The sequence below is a fragment of the Apaloderma vittatum genome, unplaced genomic scaffold (genome assembly GCF_000703405.1).
Source record: "Apaloderma vittatum isolate BGI_N311 unplaced genomic scaffold, ASM70340v1 scaffold1354, whole genome shotgun sequence".
In the NCBI taxonomy this organism is placed as follows: domain Eukaryota; kingdom Metazoa; phylum Chordata; class Aves; order Trogoniformes; family Trogonidae; genus Apaloderma; species Apaloderma vittatum.
Genome location: NW_009713021.1, coordinates 1 through 22,484, shown reverse-complemented (window position 1 = coordinate 22,484; position 22,484 = coordinate 1). Strand labels below are relative to the sequence as shown.

At 39.5% G+C, this 22,484-nt stretch overlaps 1 protein-coding gene across 3 annotated transcripts in view; it reads left to right on the top strand.

The window, feature by feature from the left end:
• Positions 1 to 22,038, top strand: part of RIMBP2 (RIMS binding protein 2) — a 59,686-nt gene extending 37,648 nt beyond the window's left edge. For 2 of the 3 annotated variants that reach the window (XM_009868178.1, XM_009868177.1), the window contains 8 exons: positions 440 to 589; positions 2,540 to 2,698; positions 8,313 to 8,430; positions 14,457 to 14,641; positions 16,611 to 16,779; positions 20,269 to 20,372; positions 20,989 to 21,060; positions 21,841 to 22,038. In XM_009868178.1, the coding sequence (XP_009866480.1) occupies positions 440 to 589; positions 2,540 to 2,698; positions 8,313 to 8,430; positions 14,457 to 14,641; positions 16,611 to 16,779; positions 20,269 to 20,372; positions 20,989 to 21,060; positions 21,841 to 21,987 (1,104 nt within the window). In that variant the 3' untranslated portion in view covers positions 21,988 to 22,038. Of the gene's footprint in view, positions 1 to 439; positions 590 to 2,539; positions 2,699 to 5,896; positions 6,629 to 8,312; positions 8,431 to 14,456; positions 14,642 to 16,610; positions 16,780 to 20,268; positions 20,373 to 20,988; positions 21,061 to 21,840 lie in introns of all 3 variants that reach the window. The other variant, XM_009868176.1, reaches the window with a different exon arrangement.
• The last annotated feature ends 446 nt before the right edge of the window (positions 22,039 to 22,484 follow it).

Here is a 22,484-nt window from a genome sequence, read left to right as displayed (position 1 = left end):
TCACCTCAGAGCAGAGGAAGAGCACAAAATCTCATTCCATAGATCTTTTGGTACTGAGGGTCAAAATGCTGTAGGGACGAGGTTGCCGACTAACCCTCTGCCAAGGGGAAACAGTGTCTTCATTAGCAGTCTCTGACTAGAATACTGAGAATTTTGACAGAAGTGATGCGGGGAAGAAAGCTAGCAACTGAGTCGATGGTCATATATAATAAGCATGTAACTGTTCATGAGCGAGTGTAACGTGACAAGTAAAAACTTCTTGACAATTCCTGAAAGGTTACAGTCAGGAGAAGCTAACATTGCTTTAAACCTTAAGTATATTTAAATTTTCTGTTCTTGAGTCCTTGTGTTTTGTATTTGCCATTTCTTCCCTTGGTTGTAGGAACAAGTCTGCTTCAGATTTTCTTTCTATTTTTTTTTTGTTTTATTGTTTTATTAGATGGAGAGGAGGAGTGTTTTTAGCGAAAGGAGTAACGCAGCCCAGTACACTAACTCAGATGATGAGGAAGATGGCTATGATTCTCCTAATGTCAAAAGAAGGGGGGCTTCAGTTGATGACTTCCTGAAAGGGTCAGAACTTGGAAAGCAAGTAAGTAGCCTGGTCTTGTTACTGTGTCAGGTGTCCAACATGAAATAAGTATTGTCTGAAGCTCAGTAGACTATCCAGACCAGCATCTGATTATTGTAGCCGTATTGGTAAACTATACAAAAAAGCAGCTAAATTGTGGGGAGGCAGAGGAACGTCCTGTTACTGGAACACGGCACTGTCCAATGGGAACTGAACGCTTGGCACCTCGCACCTATGGATCGTTATTCGTGCAACAGTCTTAAGCACTGGAAACTGAAAATCTGAAGCTGAAAAAACTGAAATGGAAACTGTAACTGGTATGTCATGTTTGGGCTCTGGGCTTTTCCTGTATAATGCATATGCATGTCTGCATATGAAAACACGCTGCTGGAAAAGGGAAAGGGGGCAGGATTTTTGTGTTCCATAAAAGCCATAACCTGTAATCCTAATTAGCAGAAAACCAACACTGTATATACTTGGCATGCAGCAATGAATTGAAAGATGTTGCCAGAAGAATTTTGCACATCTGCACAGCTTTTAGTCTGATCCCACTGAAAACAAATATAAAGTAATTTATTACATTAATTTCAAGAGAGATGTGAATTGTAGCAAAGAGACGTTTTCTTATGTCTTGGCGTGGTGGAATAATCTTATTAGCTAAAACATGTGACCTCCCACATTGAAGGGTCCGAGCAATGGCATTCCTTCTCAGACCAGTTCTGAGACTTTCTGGAATTTTGGTCCTGTTTATTATAGAAGTTCAAGCATTTATAAATTTGTAAACAGTGCTCAAAATTTCCAGTGTTCTGAACATGTGGCAATTGTGTTATGCTTATAAAATGTGCTTGGGGTGAGATGCATCTGTAGCTGTGTATAAAATTCCAAATATTCTGGACACAAAGAGGCCAAGATTTTCTAACAGGACCTACAATCTTATCAGTGTAAAAAGTTTAGAGTATTTTTCAGAGCTCAGGATCAGCTTCATTTTCCTGATAACCATACTTAACCGCATTTAACCTTTCTCTTGTATTTTGAGGGCAAATCCGTATTCATTTTGGAGAAATTGCTTATTGCAGACATTTTCCTCTCATTGCTGGAACTGATTGATATCAGCGTGTTACGTAGCTGCGGGAATTGATCTGATACCACAGAAATTACTTCTTCATAAGTATTGCTGGGGGAAGGAATGCAGTAATTTCTAGCATTCTAGTACTTTCAGAACATTTATTTCTTCAAACATTCTACTACAATGTGACAGTCAGATGACTCCATTTGAAAATTTGGCCTTGGAAAAACAATGAGTCTTGCTTAGGATCTGATTTGTTTGACAGAGGCCACTCCTATTTAACATGAGCAATTCAGTAGAACTTTTTCCTCCTTATCTTTCAACTACTTGGAAACTTATAGGAACTTGAAATATTTGTACTATGTTTAAAGGACAATTAAAGTTTTAGCCAGTCTATTCCGACAGCATTTAAGAGAATGAAATCTTCAAATTCCATCAGCTATATCCTACAGTGATGGTAACATCCTGCAAGAATTAAATGCTGATCACTTTTAAACTACAATGTGATGTAACAAACAGCTGTGAAGAACAGATGATGTGTGAATTATCCTAGGGCTTGTACAATTTGGTCAGCAAGTCCACTGAAGCATGAAGGACCTCTTTAAATCAAGGGAATTTAATCAAGACTGGAACTAGATTTGGCGCTCTGAATACAGGCATAATTGTTTGTATCACCTATGGAATTAAAATTAGATTTCTTGAATTGGGAGCATAAATGGGCAAAAAATGTATACGTATACGTGATCTCCCCACTAGAACAGACCAGCAGGCTGCATGATGTAATTTTTATGTGTTGGCTAGTGTGATGTTCAAACCTAGGAAATGCTGTGGTCCTCATTGCTGTTGTACAAGGATTTTCGTCTCTACACTCAGTAAATATGTTTCCCTCTCACGCTGTCGATTAGCCTCACTATTGCCATGGTGAAGAGTACCACACAGAGAGCAGCAGAGGTTCTGACTTGTCTGATATTATGGAAGAAGATGAGGAAGAGCTGTACTCTGAAATGCAGCTGGAGGATGGAGGAAGGCGACGAGTCAGTGTGACTTCCCACAATGCACTGAAGGTAAGTGGGACTGCAGAGAAACCTTAGAAGTATCTCCATATTTTGATTCTTTCTTCAAAGCATTTCTTTTACTCAATTATGGATTTTGCAGACCATTAAAACTCACGCTGTCGTACAGACCTAGAGCTGAGGTGAACATTCTTTATGATATCGAGGCTGCTTTATTAATTACTGGGGTTTTTTTTCATTATTTTATAACTAACCTTTTAACTAATTTGCTATTTTTCATGTATGTAATTGTTGAAGTTGCAAATTGTGTTCTATATCTGGGGACCTTTCTCGTGTCTATACGACAATATATTACATGTGCTTCCCAGCCAATGAGTTGTTTCTGAGTGAGGATATTTAAACAAATATGAATAGAAAAAAAAAAAGAAACTTAGGCTTTTCATGCCCGAGCAATTTGTCCCTGTTCCGAGTGCTGTCTCTTCTCCAGGCTTCAAAGCATGCTTTAAAGCTCAGTCGGTTAGAGCTTGGTGCTGATAACACCAAGGTCACGGGTTCGATCCCCGTTCGGTCCCCATGTGTTGCCTGATGTAGTTGAGAGGCGTCCCTGCCCATGACAGGGAGGTTGGATTAAATGATCTCTAAGGTCCCTTCCAGCCCTGGCCATTCTATGATTCTGTGAAAGGGAGTTGGTCAGCTTTGTTTGATATAAATGTGTTATCAGGAATCCCTGTGTTCTGAGTATTAAGGAATCACCAGAGACAGGAAACACCTGTCACAAATACTGCTTTAACACTACACAGGAATATTCATTATGAAAGACAACTTTAATAAAACAATAAAACTATATGTAGAATGTAGAACCTACCCAATACAGAATATATATTTCCCATACTGTATTTGTACATGTAAATTGTATTTGCTTTTTATGTGTCTAGCAATTACACTAAATTGCATTTTCTTAGAATGCTGGATAATTTCAACCACAGGGAAGCCCACAGGTTGATTTTTCTTCCAATATGCTGTTATTTAACTAAAAAACCCAGTACTATTATCTCATGCTTACAAGTTTTGACCATTCTTGTAACTGCTTTCATGTACTATAAATTCAGTCCTTTTATTCCAATACTATGTTGAATAAGATAGATATTTTTTCAAAAGAAAAAATAATCAGTGTTTCTATTATTCTGCTAACATACAGATTGAAACTGAAATCCTTCTGCGTGCTGCTTCTGTCCCTTTCCTCTGCGGAAAGGTGAATTATACCTAGACTGTTCTTGATCTTTATGCATCAGAGAGTATATTTACTCTTCAGTTTTAAATTAGTATGAGTAGTATGGTGATATTTAAAAAGAAAGGTCCAAACCCTTTATTGGTGTAGTAAATCATTTTAGACTGCTTGAAGTCTGCAGGCGTATTTCTCTTGATGTAGTAGAGTATGTGAAGGTAGAGCTGGTTGACTCATTATTCTGCAGAAGTGAAATTCAGTGTATGAGTGCTTCCTCGAGAGAGACTTATGGATGTCTGAGTCTCATTTGGAGAATATGGCCCACCACGATGGGACGTTTTCTGATCTAAAATGCAGGTCAGACTCTGGTCCCAAAGTGTCCAATAATTTTCACCTCTTTCGCTAGATCCAATTTCACTTTGCAAAATCAGTCATTTACAAAAACCTGATAAACTTGTTTACTGAATTTTCCTTAATGTAGTCAGATTTCTGTTCCTCTTGCATCTGCAGGTATGCCAGCCATGCCCTTACAGCTATAATTGAGTATTCTCTCTCGAGTTAATAGACAACCTCAAGTAACAAGAAAGTATTTTGCAGGCAGATATATATTTGTTTTATTGAGAGATTATTATTATTCCTTCCAATGTTTCCCTAGAACAGAGGCTGACACAGGTGATCAAGGGAACATTCTACTCACTTACCCAATGTGAGTGAGTAGAATGTGGGATATTTGAGCTCCAGTCGAAACTATCCTTGCTCATATTTATTGACTTTTTTCTTTTTTACTTCTCTGGCAGTTTGTCTCAAAAGTCTCACAAATGTGCTACACATTTTTAAAATAAATGAAAATAGGTGAACCAAATATAATCATAAAGTAACTGAGAAAGTTCCTAATGCCTGAAAGAGGAAGACATCCAAAACCTAGTTAAGTTTAACACACTTGGAGAGATCGCTGAAGTCTCCAAGATGATCCTGTTATTATTTGTGGGTGCTGTTGTGTCCACAGACCGTCCTGATGTGGACATTGAGTGAAGTACAAGGAGAGGTGATCTCCATGATGTAGAATCTATAAACCATGTCAATCAAAACCAACAGCTCCTGCATAATTTTTCTTGTATCTTCTCAGAGTCCAACAAAGATATTGCATAGGATTCCTCTGTTACACCAACCTATGTTTTGTGTAAATATAATAGAAAAATTACAAAATGTATCTCTCATGTTCAAATTGCTTTTTTTACCCAGGCTGGTATAGTTTTTGCCTACTTCTGATATAAACAGGGACTTTTGCACTATCTTCTGCTAATAGGCTGATTTTCAAATACTGGTTTTATCAAGCAGTTACGAGATTATGATGAGAGATTTGATGACAGTGCAATGATATCAGAGATCAGCCTGCTTCTCAGAGTTCTTTCTGTGGAAGCCAAGGTTTAAAAGTTTTTTTAAAGGTTTTTTTACAATTTTACAAACGAAACTAGAGCTCCTTTAACAATATCTGCAGAATAGCTCTCCTCTGGCAGGAGATTTAGGAGTATTTCCTACTCATATAGGATGCTTCGACAGATGCAAAGCAGGAGGTTTGCTAGAATTTTCATGCTCAGATGTAAGTTCTGGTTACAAAGAAAAATTAAATAGAAATTTGGCATGGGGCAAGGTACATACAAAGCATTAGTGCTGTGTTTTAGTGCCATTCTCATTCACCATGCTGGAACCTGTACACAGCTTTTATTGCTTTCTTTTAAATGCATGGGTTTATTCTTGTTAAGAGCATCGCTCAGTTGTTTGTACTGACCTCTCATGTCATATCTGACACCCAGCAACTTCTTAATCACGTCTTTGTTTTTCACAGATTCTCATTCAAAGCATGACATCCTTTTCACTAAATAAAGCTGCATGTCTTATGTTTGCCATTGCTCTAAAACTAATTCTGTCTTTATTTTTCTTTTCTTCTCCCTTTTCCCTCCCATTTTATTTTTGTCACACACTATTTGTTCCCTGTCTGGTTTTTAACATTACATAATCTTAAGGAGTGCGATAAGAATAAGACCACTGAAGCCACTTTTTTGGAACATCCTGACTTTTCCCAGCAGATACATCACAGTAAAAAGCTTTTCAGTATTCCAGAAGTAGCTGAAGAGGATGGTGAATACTCTGAACTACTATACAAGCAGGGTTTAGGTATGGCCTATAAAAAGAATCCCACAATAGCTAGAGACTCTAGACCACCTAGGCCCTACAATCAAGACCAGCAGCACAACTTCTGGTACCCAGCCAAGCACAGAATTTCAGGCATGGAGGATTTTGCTGCAGACGACAAAGGATGTAAATATAGCCGATCCTTATCAAGAAGCCCAGACAGTGGACTAGACTGTGGAAGTGAAGAAGAAGAATCTCGTTTTAATTTCAGATACACTTGCGATGCAGTTTCTGCCAATGTTGCATCTAGCTGTTGTGCAGAGACTGCTCCCTGTTCCTGCAGGAAGAGCATGAGGCCATTACTTGCTCGCAGGAAAACTTTAACCAGACAAACCAGCATCGAAGAAGATTTTGGTGACCTGGGTCCTTCCTTTGTAGAGCCCAGGAGTGAACAGGTCAAGCCCACTTACGAGAAAAAGTATGACACTCAGAAATGTAATAGAACAGATAATTTGTCTAATGAAGATGTTCAGGGAGGCTGGAAGACCGACTTAAAAATGGGTGACTCTAGGGCAGCTGGTCTACTTGCAAAGCCATCCCACAGAGATGCAGAAGACTCTCTGGTGTGTGAAATAAATCTTCCTTCTAACGTCTGCTTGCCAAATCAGTCTGTTATCTTTCTTTTCTTCTTTCTTTTTTTTGTTCTTTTCATTTTTTTTCTGAATTAATTTTTAGAGTCCATCCTTTGGACCTGTCTGCTACATTTTTCCCCCTTTTTTTTCCTCCCCATTCATTTTTGTTTAGTATTCTGCACTTTCCTTTACAGTCCTCTTTTGTGTCATGCTGAAATCAGTTTAATTTGCTTTACAATTACTTTCCCGCAGAACAAATTAAAATAATGGCTGCTTTTATTAAAGGACAACTGAATCTAAATTTTAATTAAGGGTTAGCTGAACTATAATTTTTCCAAAAGATTGTTTTTCTTTATTTTGCCCATCTAAATGTTGCTTTTAAAAACCGCTACATTTTAACTGGAAAAATATTTCATCAGGTTTTTTTGGTTTTTTTGTCTTAATGTCAAAGAATTCATTTCATCATGTTGTTTTTATTCAACTCATTCCCAGAATTTTCAGGATGTGCTCTTTATCATGAAACATCTCCGGACAAGAATCAAGATTCTCCCCGCAGTGTGACAGTGACCCAGTTTTATGGAGTCACAGGTTTCATCCTATTTCCATTTTCTACTTTATCTCTGCACTGTCACGACTTTGCCTTCCTTTTTAGACCATCTCTTCTTGCCTTTGAAGTTGCAGACTGCATCTCTGCGTGAGAATGCAGGCAAACAGCTTCTGCCAATGGGAGAGGCCAGGGCCATTCCATATCTTTCAAGGATGCCTCTGCGTGATCTTGCCTATTTGCATTTCTGTCCATTAATCTACAGCAGAGTCTCCACGCTTTGATAGATGCATCCATAGGCTTCCCCGCTCCCTAAAGACCAAAGCAAGTTCTTTAACCTCTCAGTCTGCAACAGTCCAGAGTGGAAGCTTCAAATCTAATGTGTTTCATCTGAGAGTAGAAATCAGCTGCCTGCTCTTCTAACCTAGCGGTTTACGCTGCAATGATCCTTAAAAATTTCTCCCGTTAAAATCGATGCCCAAGCCGTATTAATCTCAATGACTGCATGATAAACTCTGGAGAGCGTTAAAACAGTACCATTTAGTTATTAAAATAGCAACATTTTCTGCAAGGGCAGTGAACAGAGACAGCTGTGGTGTGAGACGAAGTGTGTCTACATTCCCTTCTACACGTTCCAGTGACCTTTAAAAGGCTTTAACAACTGAAGGCCATTATAGAAAAGCAGTGTGCTCCGAGACAGAAGGGCGTACACTACACTTGGTCACGTGCTGCAGACCGGACAAAGCTGTGTAGCCGAATAAAGGCTTGGCTTTTCAGGGCAGGCCGGTCTCCACTGGTTGTACTACTCTTCAGGAGATAAAACGTCATCTTAGCAGCAACAACAAAGGCAAAAGAATATTTCAAAAATTATTATTTTCTTTTCTTTTTGTTCTGATGTGTGACTGCTGGTTACAAAACTCTGCCATAAATCAGGGAACCATTTTTTCTTTTGCAGGTTTGCCAGGCAACAGTATTTACTTTTCAGCTAACCTTTCAGTTAAAAACTAAGTTTAGTTGCCTTTAGAGCTTATGCTTCCGAATGTGATTGACCTGATTAATGTCCAACCATATAACCGTAATGTTACCATGCATGTGACTCACAAACCTGTTTTTTCTGTTGTTGTTTTTTAGCTTTTAGGTAATCCATCATCCGCAGGACGGCCTGAGAGGGTGGAGCATGCAGGGCGAAGGTCCTCTCATGGCAGTGCAGTGCCACAAAGGTCTCGACCAATGTTGGTCCCTTCCATTGGTTAGTTGGACAGATTGGTGCATTTCTGTTCTTTGCAGCCTCAGAGTTGGGAAAGCAGTCCTTGAAAAAGAAATAAGAGACACTTGTCTTGAGCTGTGGTTACTCTTAGTTTAAATGGGATGAAATGGAACTAAAAATATCTCCATCTGGGTGTACTGGGGTCTCACAGGGGGCTGAATCAGTAGTCATTGACATCACTGGGAGTCTTTTCATTGAATTTAGTGGGTATTGAAGCTTGGTTAAGCTTAGAACTTACCTGAGAAGAATTTTGAAGGCAGGCTACTATTTGATCCATAAAATAAATGTACCCATTCAGCCATCCATTCAGCCATCCATCCTTCCATTCATCAATCATCATTTTGCATTCACTTTCCATTTTCTTGACTACTTTTTGGAATTTAACAGCAAGAATGGAAGCTGTTAAATGTAACAAGTTAGTAGAACTTGCGTATATTTACCACATATGATGCTTCTTACAGAATCATCTCTGTTCTGGGTTACTTATGACTTAAACTATGTGCTGGTGTATACCAGAAAATCCAAAAAGTAGTGCAGAAAAGATAATGGAATCAAGACACTATGGACAAATACATATCTGTTAAAACTTGCACTCTATACTGATAACTAAGAAACATTCATGCTGAAAATAAGGAAACACACCAAAAATAAATGCAGAAAGAGTTCTGTGAGCTATTTGCAGAACTTTCCTCCGTAAACATGTAAAGCTGATCTGGTTCCTGTCCCTAATGTGGATGTCACCTTGGGAATACTGTGGGCATCATCAGGAGGAGAAAGAAGCAGTGTTAGGCGGTTCTCACCTGATATTTATATGATTAAGAGATATTACAAAACGGGATTATCAGAAGGAAAGAGACTGATCATTAGGGAATGCTTATATTTTTAAACATTGAAATTTTTTCCCTTTTCACAGATTCACACTAGAATGCCTATACTGTAAATTAAAAAGTAAAATCCTGCTAATGGGCACAGTTATTTTGATATCTAGTATATAGTAGTAATGATTATTGAAACCATACAGAAAGCACCCACAACTATAATGCATGAAACCTTCTTAGTGTCTTCAGTAAAGCATGACTGGTCAGAGGCTGATCCTTGTCCCACATCCTGGTGTAAACCAGGATAATCTTCACAGATGTCAGTGGAATTACACTGGTATGAAAATGGTTCGGGGGAGAATTCGCTCCAGGAAGGCTCTTGTACTTCTATTGTCAGGTTATTGTTAGCTGAACCACATAGCTTTGGGTGATGGTGTGAATACTGTTAGATTTTCATGTCCTTGTTCTTCTTCTCTGAAAGCACCCTTTTTCTTGTCAGGATTTCTGGTTTATGTTTGGGCTATGTAACTTTTTTTTTATATTATCTCCTAAACCTTTTTTTATGAAAAGCAAGAGAGTAGACATGTTTGAATTAATCCTTTGGAATTCCTTTTAATTTTCTTTTTTAATTTTTAAAAAAGGCAAGTGTTTAAATTTATCACCACGTATTTTCTGTCAACAAAATTAGGACACTGAAATAGTTAAGGAATGACTGTTTAGTAGTTCAGTAGCAACATCTTAGGAATCAGATAAAGAAATTAACTTCTGATAGTCAATCTATGCTCAAACAGATAATGAAATAGAAAACAAAATCTCGGATTTTATTTTCTTCAGTGTAACTTAAAGAGTGAATTGGTGTATTTTGTTTTATGTACAAGCCACGAGCGCTCTTTGGGAATGTTCCAGTAGGAATAAATTACAGTATTGACCAATGCTGGTAAAAAGGAAACTGCTGAGCATTATGTACAGTATCTAACAAAAAACATGTTTACTGTGAGGCTGTTGAAAGACTTTATGTGGTTTAGAGTTCGAGAGTCCTGATTCTGCTTAAAGGACTAGTGAGTAAAATAGCTGAAAGATACGTATGCAACATTTCTTGCTTTCAGCATCATGCTGTAATAAATAGCTCAGGTGGAGCAAATACGAACACTTGATAAAACTCTGCACAGAAGTTGCTTCCTGTAAGCCTGCTGGAAAAAAATCTAGAAGATATGAAATGTATCAAGGGTTCAGATAAATAAAAATATGGTAAAAGTAGGGCATCTAAAAGCATAGAGTAGAGCATTGCGTAAATTTGAACCCACTGTTCAGAACTCCCGCTGACAGAGGAAGTTTCCCATGAATAAGGGCTGCAAGTATGGTTTTTGAAGAAGGAGGTTATTATAGCTGTGTCGGTATACTATGTATTTCCACAAAGCAAAAAGCAGAGTAAAATGAAAGGAATGAAGAAAGTAAATACGACTGAGCCAAAGTTTAGACTGCTTTTAAATACATGAAGCTGTTGTTGGCCTCAGCATATGGCTCAAAAATGTGGATTCCAAATTTCTTGGCAGCAGCTTATTCCTTCCTATGTATGCCTGGAGTTTTTACTGAGTTATTCAGCAAAAGGGTCTTTTTAGTGATGGAAATTCTTAGGGCAGCTCTGCGAGGTTAAATTAGTGGGAAGGACCTTCAAAGCTGTGATGTTCTTAGGATTCCAATGATTAAACCTTTCTCCAGAATGTTCCAGAATTTAAATTCTTGAGGCATATTCTCCATTAAGCTATAAATACTTCAGATAAGTACCTTCTTGCAGCTAGGATTGAAGTAAATTAATTTTTGTGTTTAGGTTGAGATTTTAGAAGGTGAAACAGTTTCCAATACTCTTAACTTTACAGATCTGGCAGGCAGGATTGTTTAATCCTCATCATAAGAGGTGATTCCTATCCAGAGATCTAACAAACACTGTGTGAATTTTAAAAAGCACAAAATTCAGATGTTTTTAAAAAGGAGATACACATTTCTGTGTATGCCCTGCTGAAGAAGGATGTCTAGAGGCTGAGTCACCTGGCAAGGCATATGTGGTGTTTAGCCTTCCTACTACATGGAAGTCAGAAAAATAGGAAGGCAAGGCCTGCCCGCAGGAGCCTCCGCAAAGGCATCTATACCATATGTTTTAATAGATCATTCCCTTTTTCTCCGTAGAAATTACAATGGACAGTAACAGTGAAGGCGGTTGGTCTTGGTCAGGTAGTGAGGGAAATATTTCACCTGTAAAAGAAGAAGCTTATTATCGCAGCATTGGTGGACACAAGAAATGGCCTCAGCAGCGTACCATGGCCCCTGACTATAGATACGGTATGCCCAACCTTCTTCGTCTTTTGTGACAGACACGTTGTAGAGCTGCGTGTTAACAAGTGCGGTTTCTGTATGACAGCATTGCATGCCAAGCAGAATGCCAGGGGAGCTAGCTCTTAAGTCCCGTGCGCTCTCAGGTAAGTTTCTCCAGCTCAGCTGGAAGGGACAAACAGCCCCTAGTCCTCTGTCCTGGAACTGCTGTGCAGCCACCTTGCCCTACTCGGCCGAGTGCCAGCACACGCATTGCATGAACCTCTGTGAAGCTACGCTGCTACTACTGCCAGTCAGTCTTTACTGTATACACCTGAACGGCCATTCATCTGAGCCACCACATCCCACTTGATTCATACGGACCGGGCAGGGACAAACAGTAGCTGGTATATCACAACCCCGTGTCCTACAATAGGAAGCAGTTGCCAAACGTTATTCTGATTTATGATTTGGGATAAACCAAGGTTCGGGGTCTTCTTAGTGACCACACAAGGACTTTGGCTGTGTCGCTTGGCAAAGACAAAAATTATTCTTATTTTTAGGAATAATTACGTCATAATGACAAACTTGTGTTACGTGAGTAAGGCAGTTATACCCACTACTGATAGTATTTGTTGCTTCATCACCATAGAAATCATTACATGATCAACCACTCAGTTTTCATAGTTCATAACACAGTAAATTGAAGTGTCTGACACTTGACCCGTAAAGGCAGCCCAAGCGATATATAGAACTAAGAAACTTGTTAAGGCTTTGTCAATATCTGAAATGAAACCAAAGGGAACCTGAAAGTTTAGTTAAATCATAATTTATTATCTGACTGACTTATAACCAGGCCATCAGCGTGTGTATATCTACTGAATGCAGTGCAGCTGTGGTTGCAACTGTGCATCAGTTGGGAATCTGGCTGACTGCATCTGAAGGCTAAAATTTTACATACAGAATTATATATGTGTATGTATATCTGACATACATATATACCTCTTGAAAGAATAAGTGGCTAATGAGCTTATCAAGAGATTATTTGCTTTATGGTTCACTGAAGTGACTGCTCTCAGTCAGATTGTCACAGACCAGTGCTTTTAACAGATACATTTGGCTATAATTCATGCTTGCACCTAACCCCCAGTTGGAGTTGGATTAGAAATTGATATTTTTAATTTAAAAGAAACCAAAACACCCTTTAACCCACCTGGTTTACGTTGCCTGGTGGGCCTGAGTGTGAATCGCAGGATGACTGCAGCCTGACTGTGAGAGGACAACAAAACAAAGAATGCCATCATTTGTGTCCCATTGCTTTCTGTCCCAAGTGTGCCCTTCTCCAACACTTCCTTTCTGTGCTTTGTGCCTGCCTAAAGCTTCTTGGCTGGATTTTTTCCCTGCATTTTTGCTGTTCTGCATTTTTTTCCTATTCACATTCTTTCTTGTGCTCTGGACCCAAGTTAGTAGCTGCTCCCTTAAAGCTGTGACCCTCTGAAAATTTTTTCTAGTAGTTTAAAAATATCAAGTATTGAACAAAATTATTCTGATGTAAAGGCAGAAAGAGGAATTTTATCTAAAATGTTCCATATTGAATGTTCAAACTATTATCAAAAATACGAGTAAAAATCATATTAATATGAAAATTGGAAAAAAATTATATAGTTGACTATATTATCATTATAATTCAGAGCATCACTTTCTCAATTTATTAATTTTGAAGGAACTTGTAAACTGGATGATAAGTGTTGTTTCAGCAAAGAACTCAAGTACGTGACTCCCACTGAAGTTATCAGGACTTGCACAATAAGCCAAGATTTTCAGAAATGGCTTGTGATTTTGAGAAGTTTATTTTTGGGGACTTCATATGTCTTGAAAGAGCCTGTCTTTTGGGAAGGTGCTGCCACACGCTCTTTCAAAACAGAATTAAAAGCCTCTGAAACCCGTCAATCAAAACAGTCGTTGTGAGCTGTTTGGCCTCGTTTTCTAATTCAGTTTTTCTGAAGTCCATCCTTAGGTACGTTGTTGAATCATGGACTAAATGCATTCTCCAGGTCATCTGAAAAGTCTGAAAGATATATGAGACTAAATGTCAATTTTCATGTTTTATGTCCTGATTGATTGGGTGCCCCGCAGTGGACACAGTTCAGTGCAGTGTCAAGTGCCTTAAGAGTTGTGAATGATCTTTCCTGTTTTAAATGCAGTCATAGCTAACCATTTCTCCTGGATATTATCACGTCTTGTTGGTGTTTGGGGCACTGCTGACTATGTTAACTATTGACTGTAGTTAAACAAAATCATAAGTAGTGTAGTTCCAACCCCGGCATAAGTAGCACTGCTGAAATCTGTCTCTTCTTGCCTGTCTGGAGAGAAGTTACAACCATGTTTTAAACCTGGTACCTAAAACATGGTCTGTCAACACAGCTGGGATGTGCTTTCTTGTGTCCATGAAGAGCAGAAGCAGCTCTGCTGGAAAACAGGTGGATCCAAAGCATGATTATTTTTGCAGTAATGATAAAGCCTAGCAGACTCATCATTATGTCACTCCTAACATGTTTCATTAATTTATGGCAACCTCTAGGGAATCTAACAAAAATTATTATCTTACCTGAGCTGTATTCACTTTTATAAATGTCAGTGTGGTGTAGGGGATCATTACCACATTCATTGCATGCAGACTTTATATGCTTTTTAAAAAAAATAACAACTTGCTGATTAAAAAAAAATTAAAAAGCAACACACTAAGCTTAATAGGACTGTGTTAAGTTATTGGGTTTTTTTAATCGAAATGCTGAACGTGAATTTTCAAGTATTAACTGGAACAATTGAAAGATGAGGCGAACTAGTATAACTGAATTTTCTTTTTTGAATTTACTCTCATAGATGGCTATGGTGGTCATGACCATCTTTCTCCAGATATTTATGAAGAGTCAGAAACAGATCCTGGCACAGAAGATATTTCTACTCGAATATTTGTTGCACTCTTTGATTATGATCCGCTGACGATGTCCCCAAACCCTGATGCTGCAGAAGAAGAGCTGCCATTTAAAGAAGGACAGATCATTAAGGTGGGATCTAAACCCAAAGGAAATGAAGGACCCAGTCTTACAAACAGAGTCTCTTTTTGTTTCCTGTGGAGAAAGCAGCTCGTGTCACTAGAATCCAAGGGTTTTTGCCTTGAGAGGTTCAGGCTGTAAATCTCACTGGGTCTGGAACCTCATATCTAGTGCTGATGATTTAAAAATAATTAGGTAATGCGGAAAAATCTCAGGGTTGCTGCAGATAGTTGGGACCAGACCCAATTAGGGGCTTGGGTGCCAAGACCAAAACTGTGACTGTGAAGCCCCCCATGTCCATTGTCATGAACCCCGGAGGAAAACCTGCTCAAGAGAGGAAGTTTTTCCTGCAGAGGTACCACAGGAGTGCTTAGTGTTGGGCTCTCAGATGTGCCAGAGCTGCTGCAGTTTTTTAAAACAATGTACACTCCTAGCAAGTATATACTTAAGATTAATTGAAGTGCAGAACTTAGGCATTTCTCTTCTAGAGTCATCCTTTTCTGAAACTGGGAAAACCACTCCCTTTTCTCTTTGATATAAAACACACAGGCTGCCTGTAAACAGGGCGCAGAAGAAAAGTCAGCGCTGCTTCGAGTGACAGGGACAGTGTTAGGCTCTACCAGTGTTTTTGGCCAGCCCTCTCTCCCAGCTTGCCTCATCTTACGACTGTACAGCTGTGAGACAGATTTGTTCAGCTTGCAGATCTGCTTTTAAAAAGCCAGCAGGTTTTTCTGTACAATCAGCAAATGTCAGCATCTCCTCCAGCAGCCTTGTAGCTCATGGATCTGGTGCAAAACGGGCAGAAATGAGAGAGGCAGAAGGAGCAGCTGCTGGTAGTTCAAGGGTAGTTGAGATTTGTGAGCTGAAAGAGAACCTGAAAAAATATAGACTAATCTGTTACACTACCCGTTTCAAAGATAAAATTGTAACTAAAGTCCTTAAAATACTGACTGCCTTCCACTGCGTTGACTTTGATCCTAACACAAATGTTTGCATCCTAAATCACAGTTTTTTAGATGATAAATACTTTGCTTACCTCCTTACATGATATAAAATTTACGCCAAAATTGTGAAACTTGTTTAAGAGCTTATTTTTCTTTACAAGAATGTTCATTTCACTCAGGTATTTTAATTATTTCTTCACAAATTTGTACGTTTGGCACTGAAAAGTCTAGAGAGATCTCACATCAGATATTTACTTTATATTTGGGACCATGGTGATTACTTTGTGATCTGCTGCTGGAATTGGTTTGCATTCCCCAAATACTTTTTGTACGTTACCCGAGCAGTGGGATGTGGAGGGTGAGTCCTACCACGAGCTGTGTGAAGTCTGTCCCCTCCGTGTGTTATGGCCACACGTGCTGCACTGTGTGGTGGTGCCAGGTAAGTCATGGATACAGAATGATTAAAACTAGAAAACGTTCCTGCTCTGGAAAGTTGAAGCAATTTTGGATTTACCTGTTCTTATTGATGAACAGCCATGCCACATTATACATAAATTCATGTTTTCTGGAAAGACAATAGCAGAGCTTAACCACATGTCAAGTATATTAAGTATTAGGTAGGCATTTTGATCACATACAAGTTGTTCTATGACAAATGACAATACTTCATCATAGTTTTGCAAATGCTTCATCTTTGATTTAATTCACAAAGCTCCAAAGATGATGCCGTGTGGATAATGCCATAAGCAGCAGCGCAAACCGCTAAGTGTACAGAGAGAAACTGCTGACTCTTAATGGTGTCGCTCACTTTTTGTGCATTTCAGTGCTGACAAAGTGCAAATTCTGCTTGTGAAGTAATAATTGAGATTAATATAACAATCCCAGTTTGTAACATAAGCGAGAGTAGTCAAAAACTAATATAATTCCACATCCAAACCATAGTCATCTGTGTATGCTTTAGTAACCATTCAGCCTGCAATAAAATTCCTAAACGCTAAAACCTTTATTAACCAACATTATCACTCTTTGAACAACAGGTTTATGGGGACAAAGATGCTGATGGATTCTATCGTGGAGAAACCTGTACCAGAATTGGCCTTATCCCATGTAACATGGTCTCGGAGATCCAAGCAGATGATGAAGAGATGATGGATCAGCTGCTAAAGCAAGGGTTTCTTCCTTTGAACACACCAGTTGAGAAAATTGGTAAGGGAGAATAGATACACTTCACTTCTCCTAACTTTTGGGTACTGTTAACTTGGCTGGATCCGCTTTGCCTTTTGTTTTTCTTACATGCAGATGCATCTAAATTTTACAGCAATTTACCACACCATGGGATACATTCTGTGTCAGTATCTGGATGACTTTATTCAACTAATTTTTTAATCTTGGTCACATCTTTTGCTGCAGATCAAGACTTGTATCTCCACCACTCCACTCATTTCTTTCTTCAAAAAAAAAATGGTTTTTGTGACCTGAAAGATTTCTAGACACAGAACATGATCCCTGTGCTTTGGAGTGTGCTGTGCTGAGTTGCTTTGTGATATGCTCACTGCTGCAAAGCATAAAAAGAATCACTTATTTTTTGTTATTTTTACTCTTCTACATTTTCCTACTTTACCAATAATTTAAAGGGATGGTGGCAAAGGGTTATGTGTAATCTCATTTGGGATAGCACTACAGAGTATAAGATTTTATGGATATTGCAGTAACCTTTACAAAGCAGAGTTTGGCCAAACAATTCTGTGTTATGAACCACTTGTGTTACATCATTGGTTCAGTGGTGTACACAGAAGCACAGTGCAAGTATTTTAACTTAGATTTCTTTCTAAAAATAAATATCATACAACTACCTCCACGTGTTTTAAAATTTTTAACATGATACAGAGGGCTGGAATTGTTTCAGTCCTGTTTAAATGTGAACTGTAAAAGTGGTTGCTAAAAAAACATCTACCGCAATTGTTTTCTTAGATTGAATAAAACCTTATAATTTCCAAAATATTAGTAAATGTGAGACAAATTATTTTTGTTGGATTTTTTTTTTAAGGTATTGAGGTATTCTAAGGTTCTCCATTGTCTGTGGAAGAGAGGGATGATTTAAGTTCTTAAATGCTTAACTGGGTTCTTAATTCAAATCTATGTATTTATTTACTTAGGCCACGTAAATACAACAAATCCTCCCACCCACAGGCACTTGTAAACCCCACTGCCCATCTGCTCCTCCAGGCAGGTGGAGCATATACACCTATAGGGACATTTATAGGACAAAAACTGGTGACGGGCGCACGGTGGGAGCAGCCGGTGTGCTGAGCGGGCTGGCTGCCTGCACGAGGAGTTGTAGCATCATTTGAAGTTAGAAGGAGGTACCTAAACCTGCTTCAGGTACAGCCGTAAACACAGCCGGGGGCCCAACGGGATGAAGAAGTGTCTAAATATGTTTCTACTTCTAGTGGTGAGGTCACACGTGGGTACAGAAAATACCTTCGTGAACAGCTCCGGTTACTGTTTTAAGTGCTGCTCAGTGCTCTCAGATCTTATCAAAGCCAGCAAGTTGTTGATACAGAACACTTGTGAAAATGAAACGTAGCTCCCCATAATTTGAATTTCAGCTGTCTAGCAGTCGTATTTTGCAAATATAATTGGACTTTTTTTGTTGTGCTCAACTGGCAATGTCTCCTGAAATAGCTGAGAGATCAGAAAGTCTTCAGTTTGGAAAGAGGCAATTTATGACAGAAATGTTGTCCTACCTTACATTTTTAAACAATCCTTTTTATTCTGGGATGTCTCTGAGCGAGCTGTTTGCAACCCACCCAGAGCAGTTCACCTTTAAATATTTTAGCACTTTAAAAGCATCACATGTGTTCTGTTTATTATGGATTTTAACTGTAGCCCTTTAAAACCCAAAACCCAACAAACTCTTACTATTGAATTTGGAAAGAATAGTTAGTTTGGTGTAATTTGAAACCAAATACAATTCTGAATAGCAGAGATCCACGTGCTCAGACCCTCCCTATCGCAGAGGCTGCCCAGGTGGATTTTAGCAGAAGCAGGCTCTCATTACCAGCCTGTCTCATATTGTTACTCATACTTTTAGTGTCCTATCAGACACTTTACATGCTGTGTTCATATGACTATATTTTTCTTAATCCTTTGCCCACATGAAATCCTTAAAAACAGAACTTTGAACAGCTTGACATCTTTTCTTCTTTTATTTGTATGCATTCCTTTCCTGAAGTCAACTGTGACCGTTTCAAAGAGAGCACACGCTCTGTACACCGCAGATCCAGAAAGTCTAAAAGAGGTCTGTGCTAAGAACCAATAATTTGCTTCAAGCTGTAAATTAGCTGAAATGATTTGAACTGTCTAGATTTAATTTTTTTTTTAATGCCTTTGAACTTTTGGAAACCAGAACTTGGAAAATACTGTCACGTAGCAATTTCTTGTAGGGTCCTTTTTGGAATCTTTTCTTGGTCATAGAGAGGCCCTTGACCCTGAACAGTGAGCAGTGTCTCGCCCCAGAGAAATACTTGGAAGTGGAAAGTGTGGCTCTGAGACACTCTGTAGGTGTCAGCTGATCCAGGTTTGGGGAGTCAGGGGGATCAGGTCCCGTGTCTGTTACAATTCGTGCCTTCATTTTGGATCTCTCCTTGCGTTTGTGTAAATCCCTTGCATTGGTAGCTGGGAAAATAACGCCAAACCACCCACTGCAAAAGTAAGTGATCTCCTCTGACTGAATGCTTCCATGTCAGCTCTGGGTGACACGAGAGCTGTGGGTGCATGCCGCACTCAGGACTTGCTCCTACATTAGCTGAACCTTTCCTGGTCACCCTCCTGCCAGAATGATCACAGGTGCCTCCTAACCCCAGGTTTCCTTTGTCACACCGCATAGCGCTCGTCCGACCTGCCCTCAGTGCCTGCCTGTAAGTAGCACTAACAAGCATGTTCCTCTTGCCGCAGCAATCATCCGCAAGAATCATGCTAATCGCATTCGAATTTGGAATGAAGCCCATTTTGGACTTCTCTGCAAATGTTTAATATCAATTAATAAACATTTCTTGTGGTTCCTGGAAACTACAAATTTTACTTCTTTCCTCACGAAGGAAACTTGTAAAATTAAACAGTACTTGAGAAAGTGTTTTTGTAGCCAGAGGCTTGAAAAGATGGCAGACTGCTTGCATACTGACTATGTCTTGGGACAACTGAGAGTGCCCATTTGTCCTTCCAGTCTCCCGGCAGAAAGTGGAAAAATAATCCCAGGCGCAAATTCCTTGTGATTAGGAAGCGGGGAGGGAATAGAGAGTAGATGTGGAAGTTTGAATAAAATTAGACAAACATGAATTTTGACCATTTGGCTCAGTGTACCCTGGTAACCTCGGATTCTTACAACCAAGAATGGTTGAAAATTTTGGAACATTGATTTTTTTAGCTATATACTATTCAGAGGATTTAATGGCTTAGAATAAAGTGGGCGAGCCAACAGTTAAAAATTATTTATGGAATTTACGTGCTGTTTTGAAACCTTTATCTGTGTTAATAGGCTTGGTAATCCGTGATCTTTTATCACTATGCGAGAGAAATGTCAACGTTGTCACTGCGCTGTTGTGAAAATGACGCGGGGAAAAGTTGCACCTTGTTTTTCTTTTCAAAATAACTTTGATAGCTTTCCTTCCCTTCCTCTCCTTGTGATTGGAACAGAAAGAAACAGACGGAGCGGCAGACAGCAGTCAGCGTCTACGAGGAGGATGGTGGCACTGTACGATTACGATCCGAGAGAAAGTTCTCCTAACGTTGACGTAGAGGTATTGACACAAGTGTCACTGTTCCGCAGTTAAGAGCCCGGTGTGCTCTCTGCAGAGCCCAGACTGGAGGTGTCTGTTATGAAGCCTTTATTGAACAGGATCATGTACAGCTCCACACTTCAGCTCAGGAGGAGCTTTGTGATTCAGGAAAAGCAGGCTCGGCTGTTCCGGTACCCGTTAGCCCCAGTGCTCAGCTCAGTACAGAGCGTGGGCCTGAACCACGTCCCACCCGTATGTCTTGTTCCCTCCTTTCAGAGGGATTGACTTCAAGGGACCTTTGAAGCTGCATAGTTCAGTGCTTCAACGTTTGTTCAGGCCGTGCAAGGCTTCGTGCAGATGAGTTCTGAGTAGCTCCACAGTCTGGCTGCACTCAGCTTGTTTGTTGTAGGGAGTCCTGTGGGTGTCCAGAACTAGGGAGAGAGGTGCCAGGTTTAGCAATTTTTTTTAAAAAAGTAAGCAAATTTAAAAAAATAGTTTTGCTCTTCAAGGTTCCAATTGGATTCACCAATTGTGTCTTAACATGGAGAGGGAAAAATATTAATGGCTTTACTCTTAGTAAGGAAAATGTTAACACTGGCATAACAAAACGTACTGTCACGTGTTGCTTTCCCTGCAGGCTGAGCTGACGTTCTGCACAGGGGACATTATCACCGTCTTTGGGGAAATTGATGAAGATGGCTTTTACTATGTGAGTTGCTCTCTGCTTGGTCATGTCAAACTGCTGCCAACTGTTGGAGCAGTCTTAACTAGCACGGATGATTAAATGGCAGCTTGGGGGAATTTCAGGTCACAATTCCAGCTTGTTGTGTTGTGGGAGTAGCTGTGATCCTCCGTGGACAGAAAGTCAACCTACATGGCGTGTCCAGAACCACTGCCTGTTGGGATTTGCATCGCCACGCCCGCTATGTACAGGACTGAGGTCACAACCAGCCTTGTTAGAGAGCTGGGGCGTGGAGCCACCCTCAGCGCTCCCGCTGCTGCGCGCGGCAGAACCCGGGAAACTCTCTCAGCTGAGAGAGATCACGCAGCACTGAGCAACGGCCACTCTTGCACCTTTAGCACGTTTTTGAGGATCCTTGGTCATGAGGCCCAGAGCCACCTCTGGCATTTTATAAGTCATATTTGCCTCGTTTAGTTTGCTGGGAAGTGTGCATGCTGATCCTACGTGTATCTGTGTGGACATGTAAATGATGTCTAACAGGTAAGGCATGTCACGGGGGAGAACAATCTACACTCAGCCGATCCCTGTGTGATAAATCAATCAATACAGGGGCTCCGTAGTCTTTTAAGCACTAGTTAACTTATTGTACTACTTTGTGATTCCCTCATGAAGAGGAATAATTTAATCAGGTGGGTGTCTTGTCTTCCTCACACGTGCTTTGAAATAGTCCAGAGTATTTCTGTGCTTTCTTGAGAACTTACATTTGCTTTATTTGAAGCACTCACTGAAATTTTCACCATGTTGCAGGGTGAACTTAATGGACAAAAGGGGCTGGTTCCTTCCAACTTTCTTGAAGAAGTGCCTGATGATGTTGAAGTCTTTCTATCTGATGTACCCTCGCGATACGTTCATGATACACCGATGCGTACAAAAGCAAAAAGGGTAAGCAAATGAATAAGTAAAACTTATTTTTTTTATTTCCCATTCCATTCTGCCTCATATATAATTTAGACATTACTTTTAACCTTTTAAATTCATTTACCCATTGAAATTTAACTTTCAAGTATATAAAATAAAACATAAAGCCAAATGACCTTACTTAGCCTTTCGCTAGCTCATGACATTTGTAAATGAAGAAACTAAATTTACCGTTTGATTGCAGCCATTACAGTACCTTCAATTATAATTTGAGTTTAAGCAGCTTTTCCCTGGGGAAAGTAGTTACTTCCTAATGCTTCTAAACTACTCTTACTACGTGCAATATCTAGATGAAAGCACAAGTTCTCACGGACAAAAGACTGGTACAAGCATTCAATTAAGTACAACTTGTAAATGCAGCTGATTGACAGTGTTCAGCCTTTAATCCTTATGACTCCCTATTCCAACTGGCATTAGTTAATTGCCCAGAGACTTCTCTTTTAGGAAAGACTGATCATGTTTAGAGTATCTCA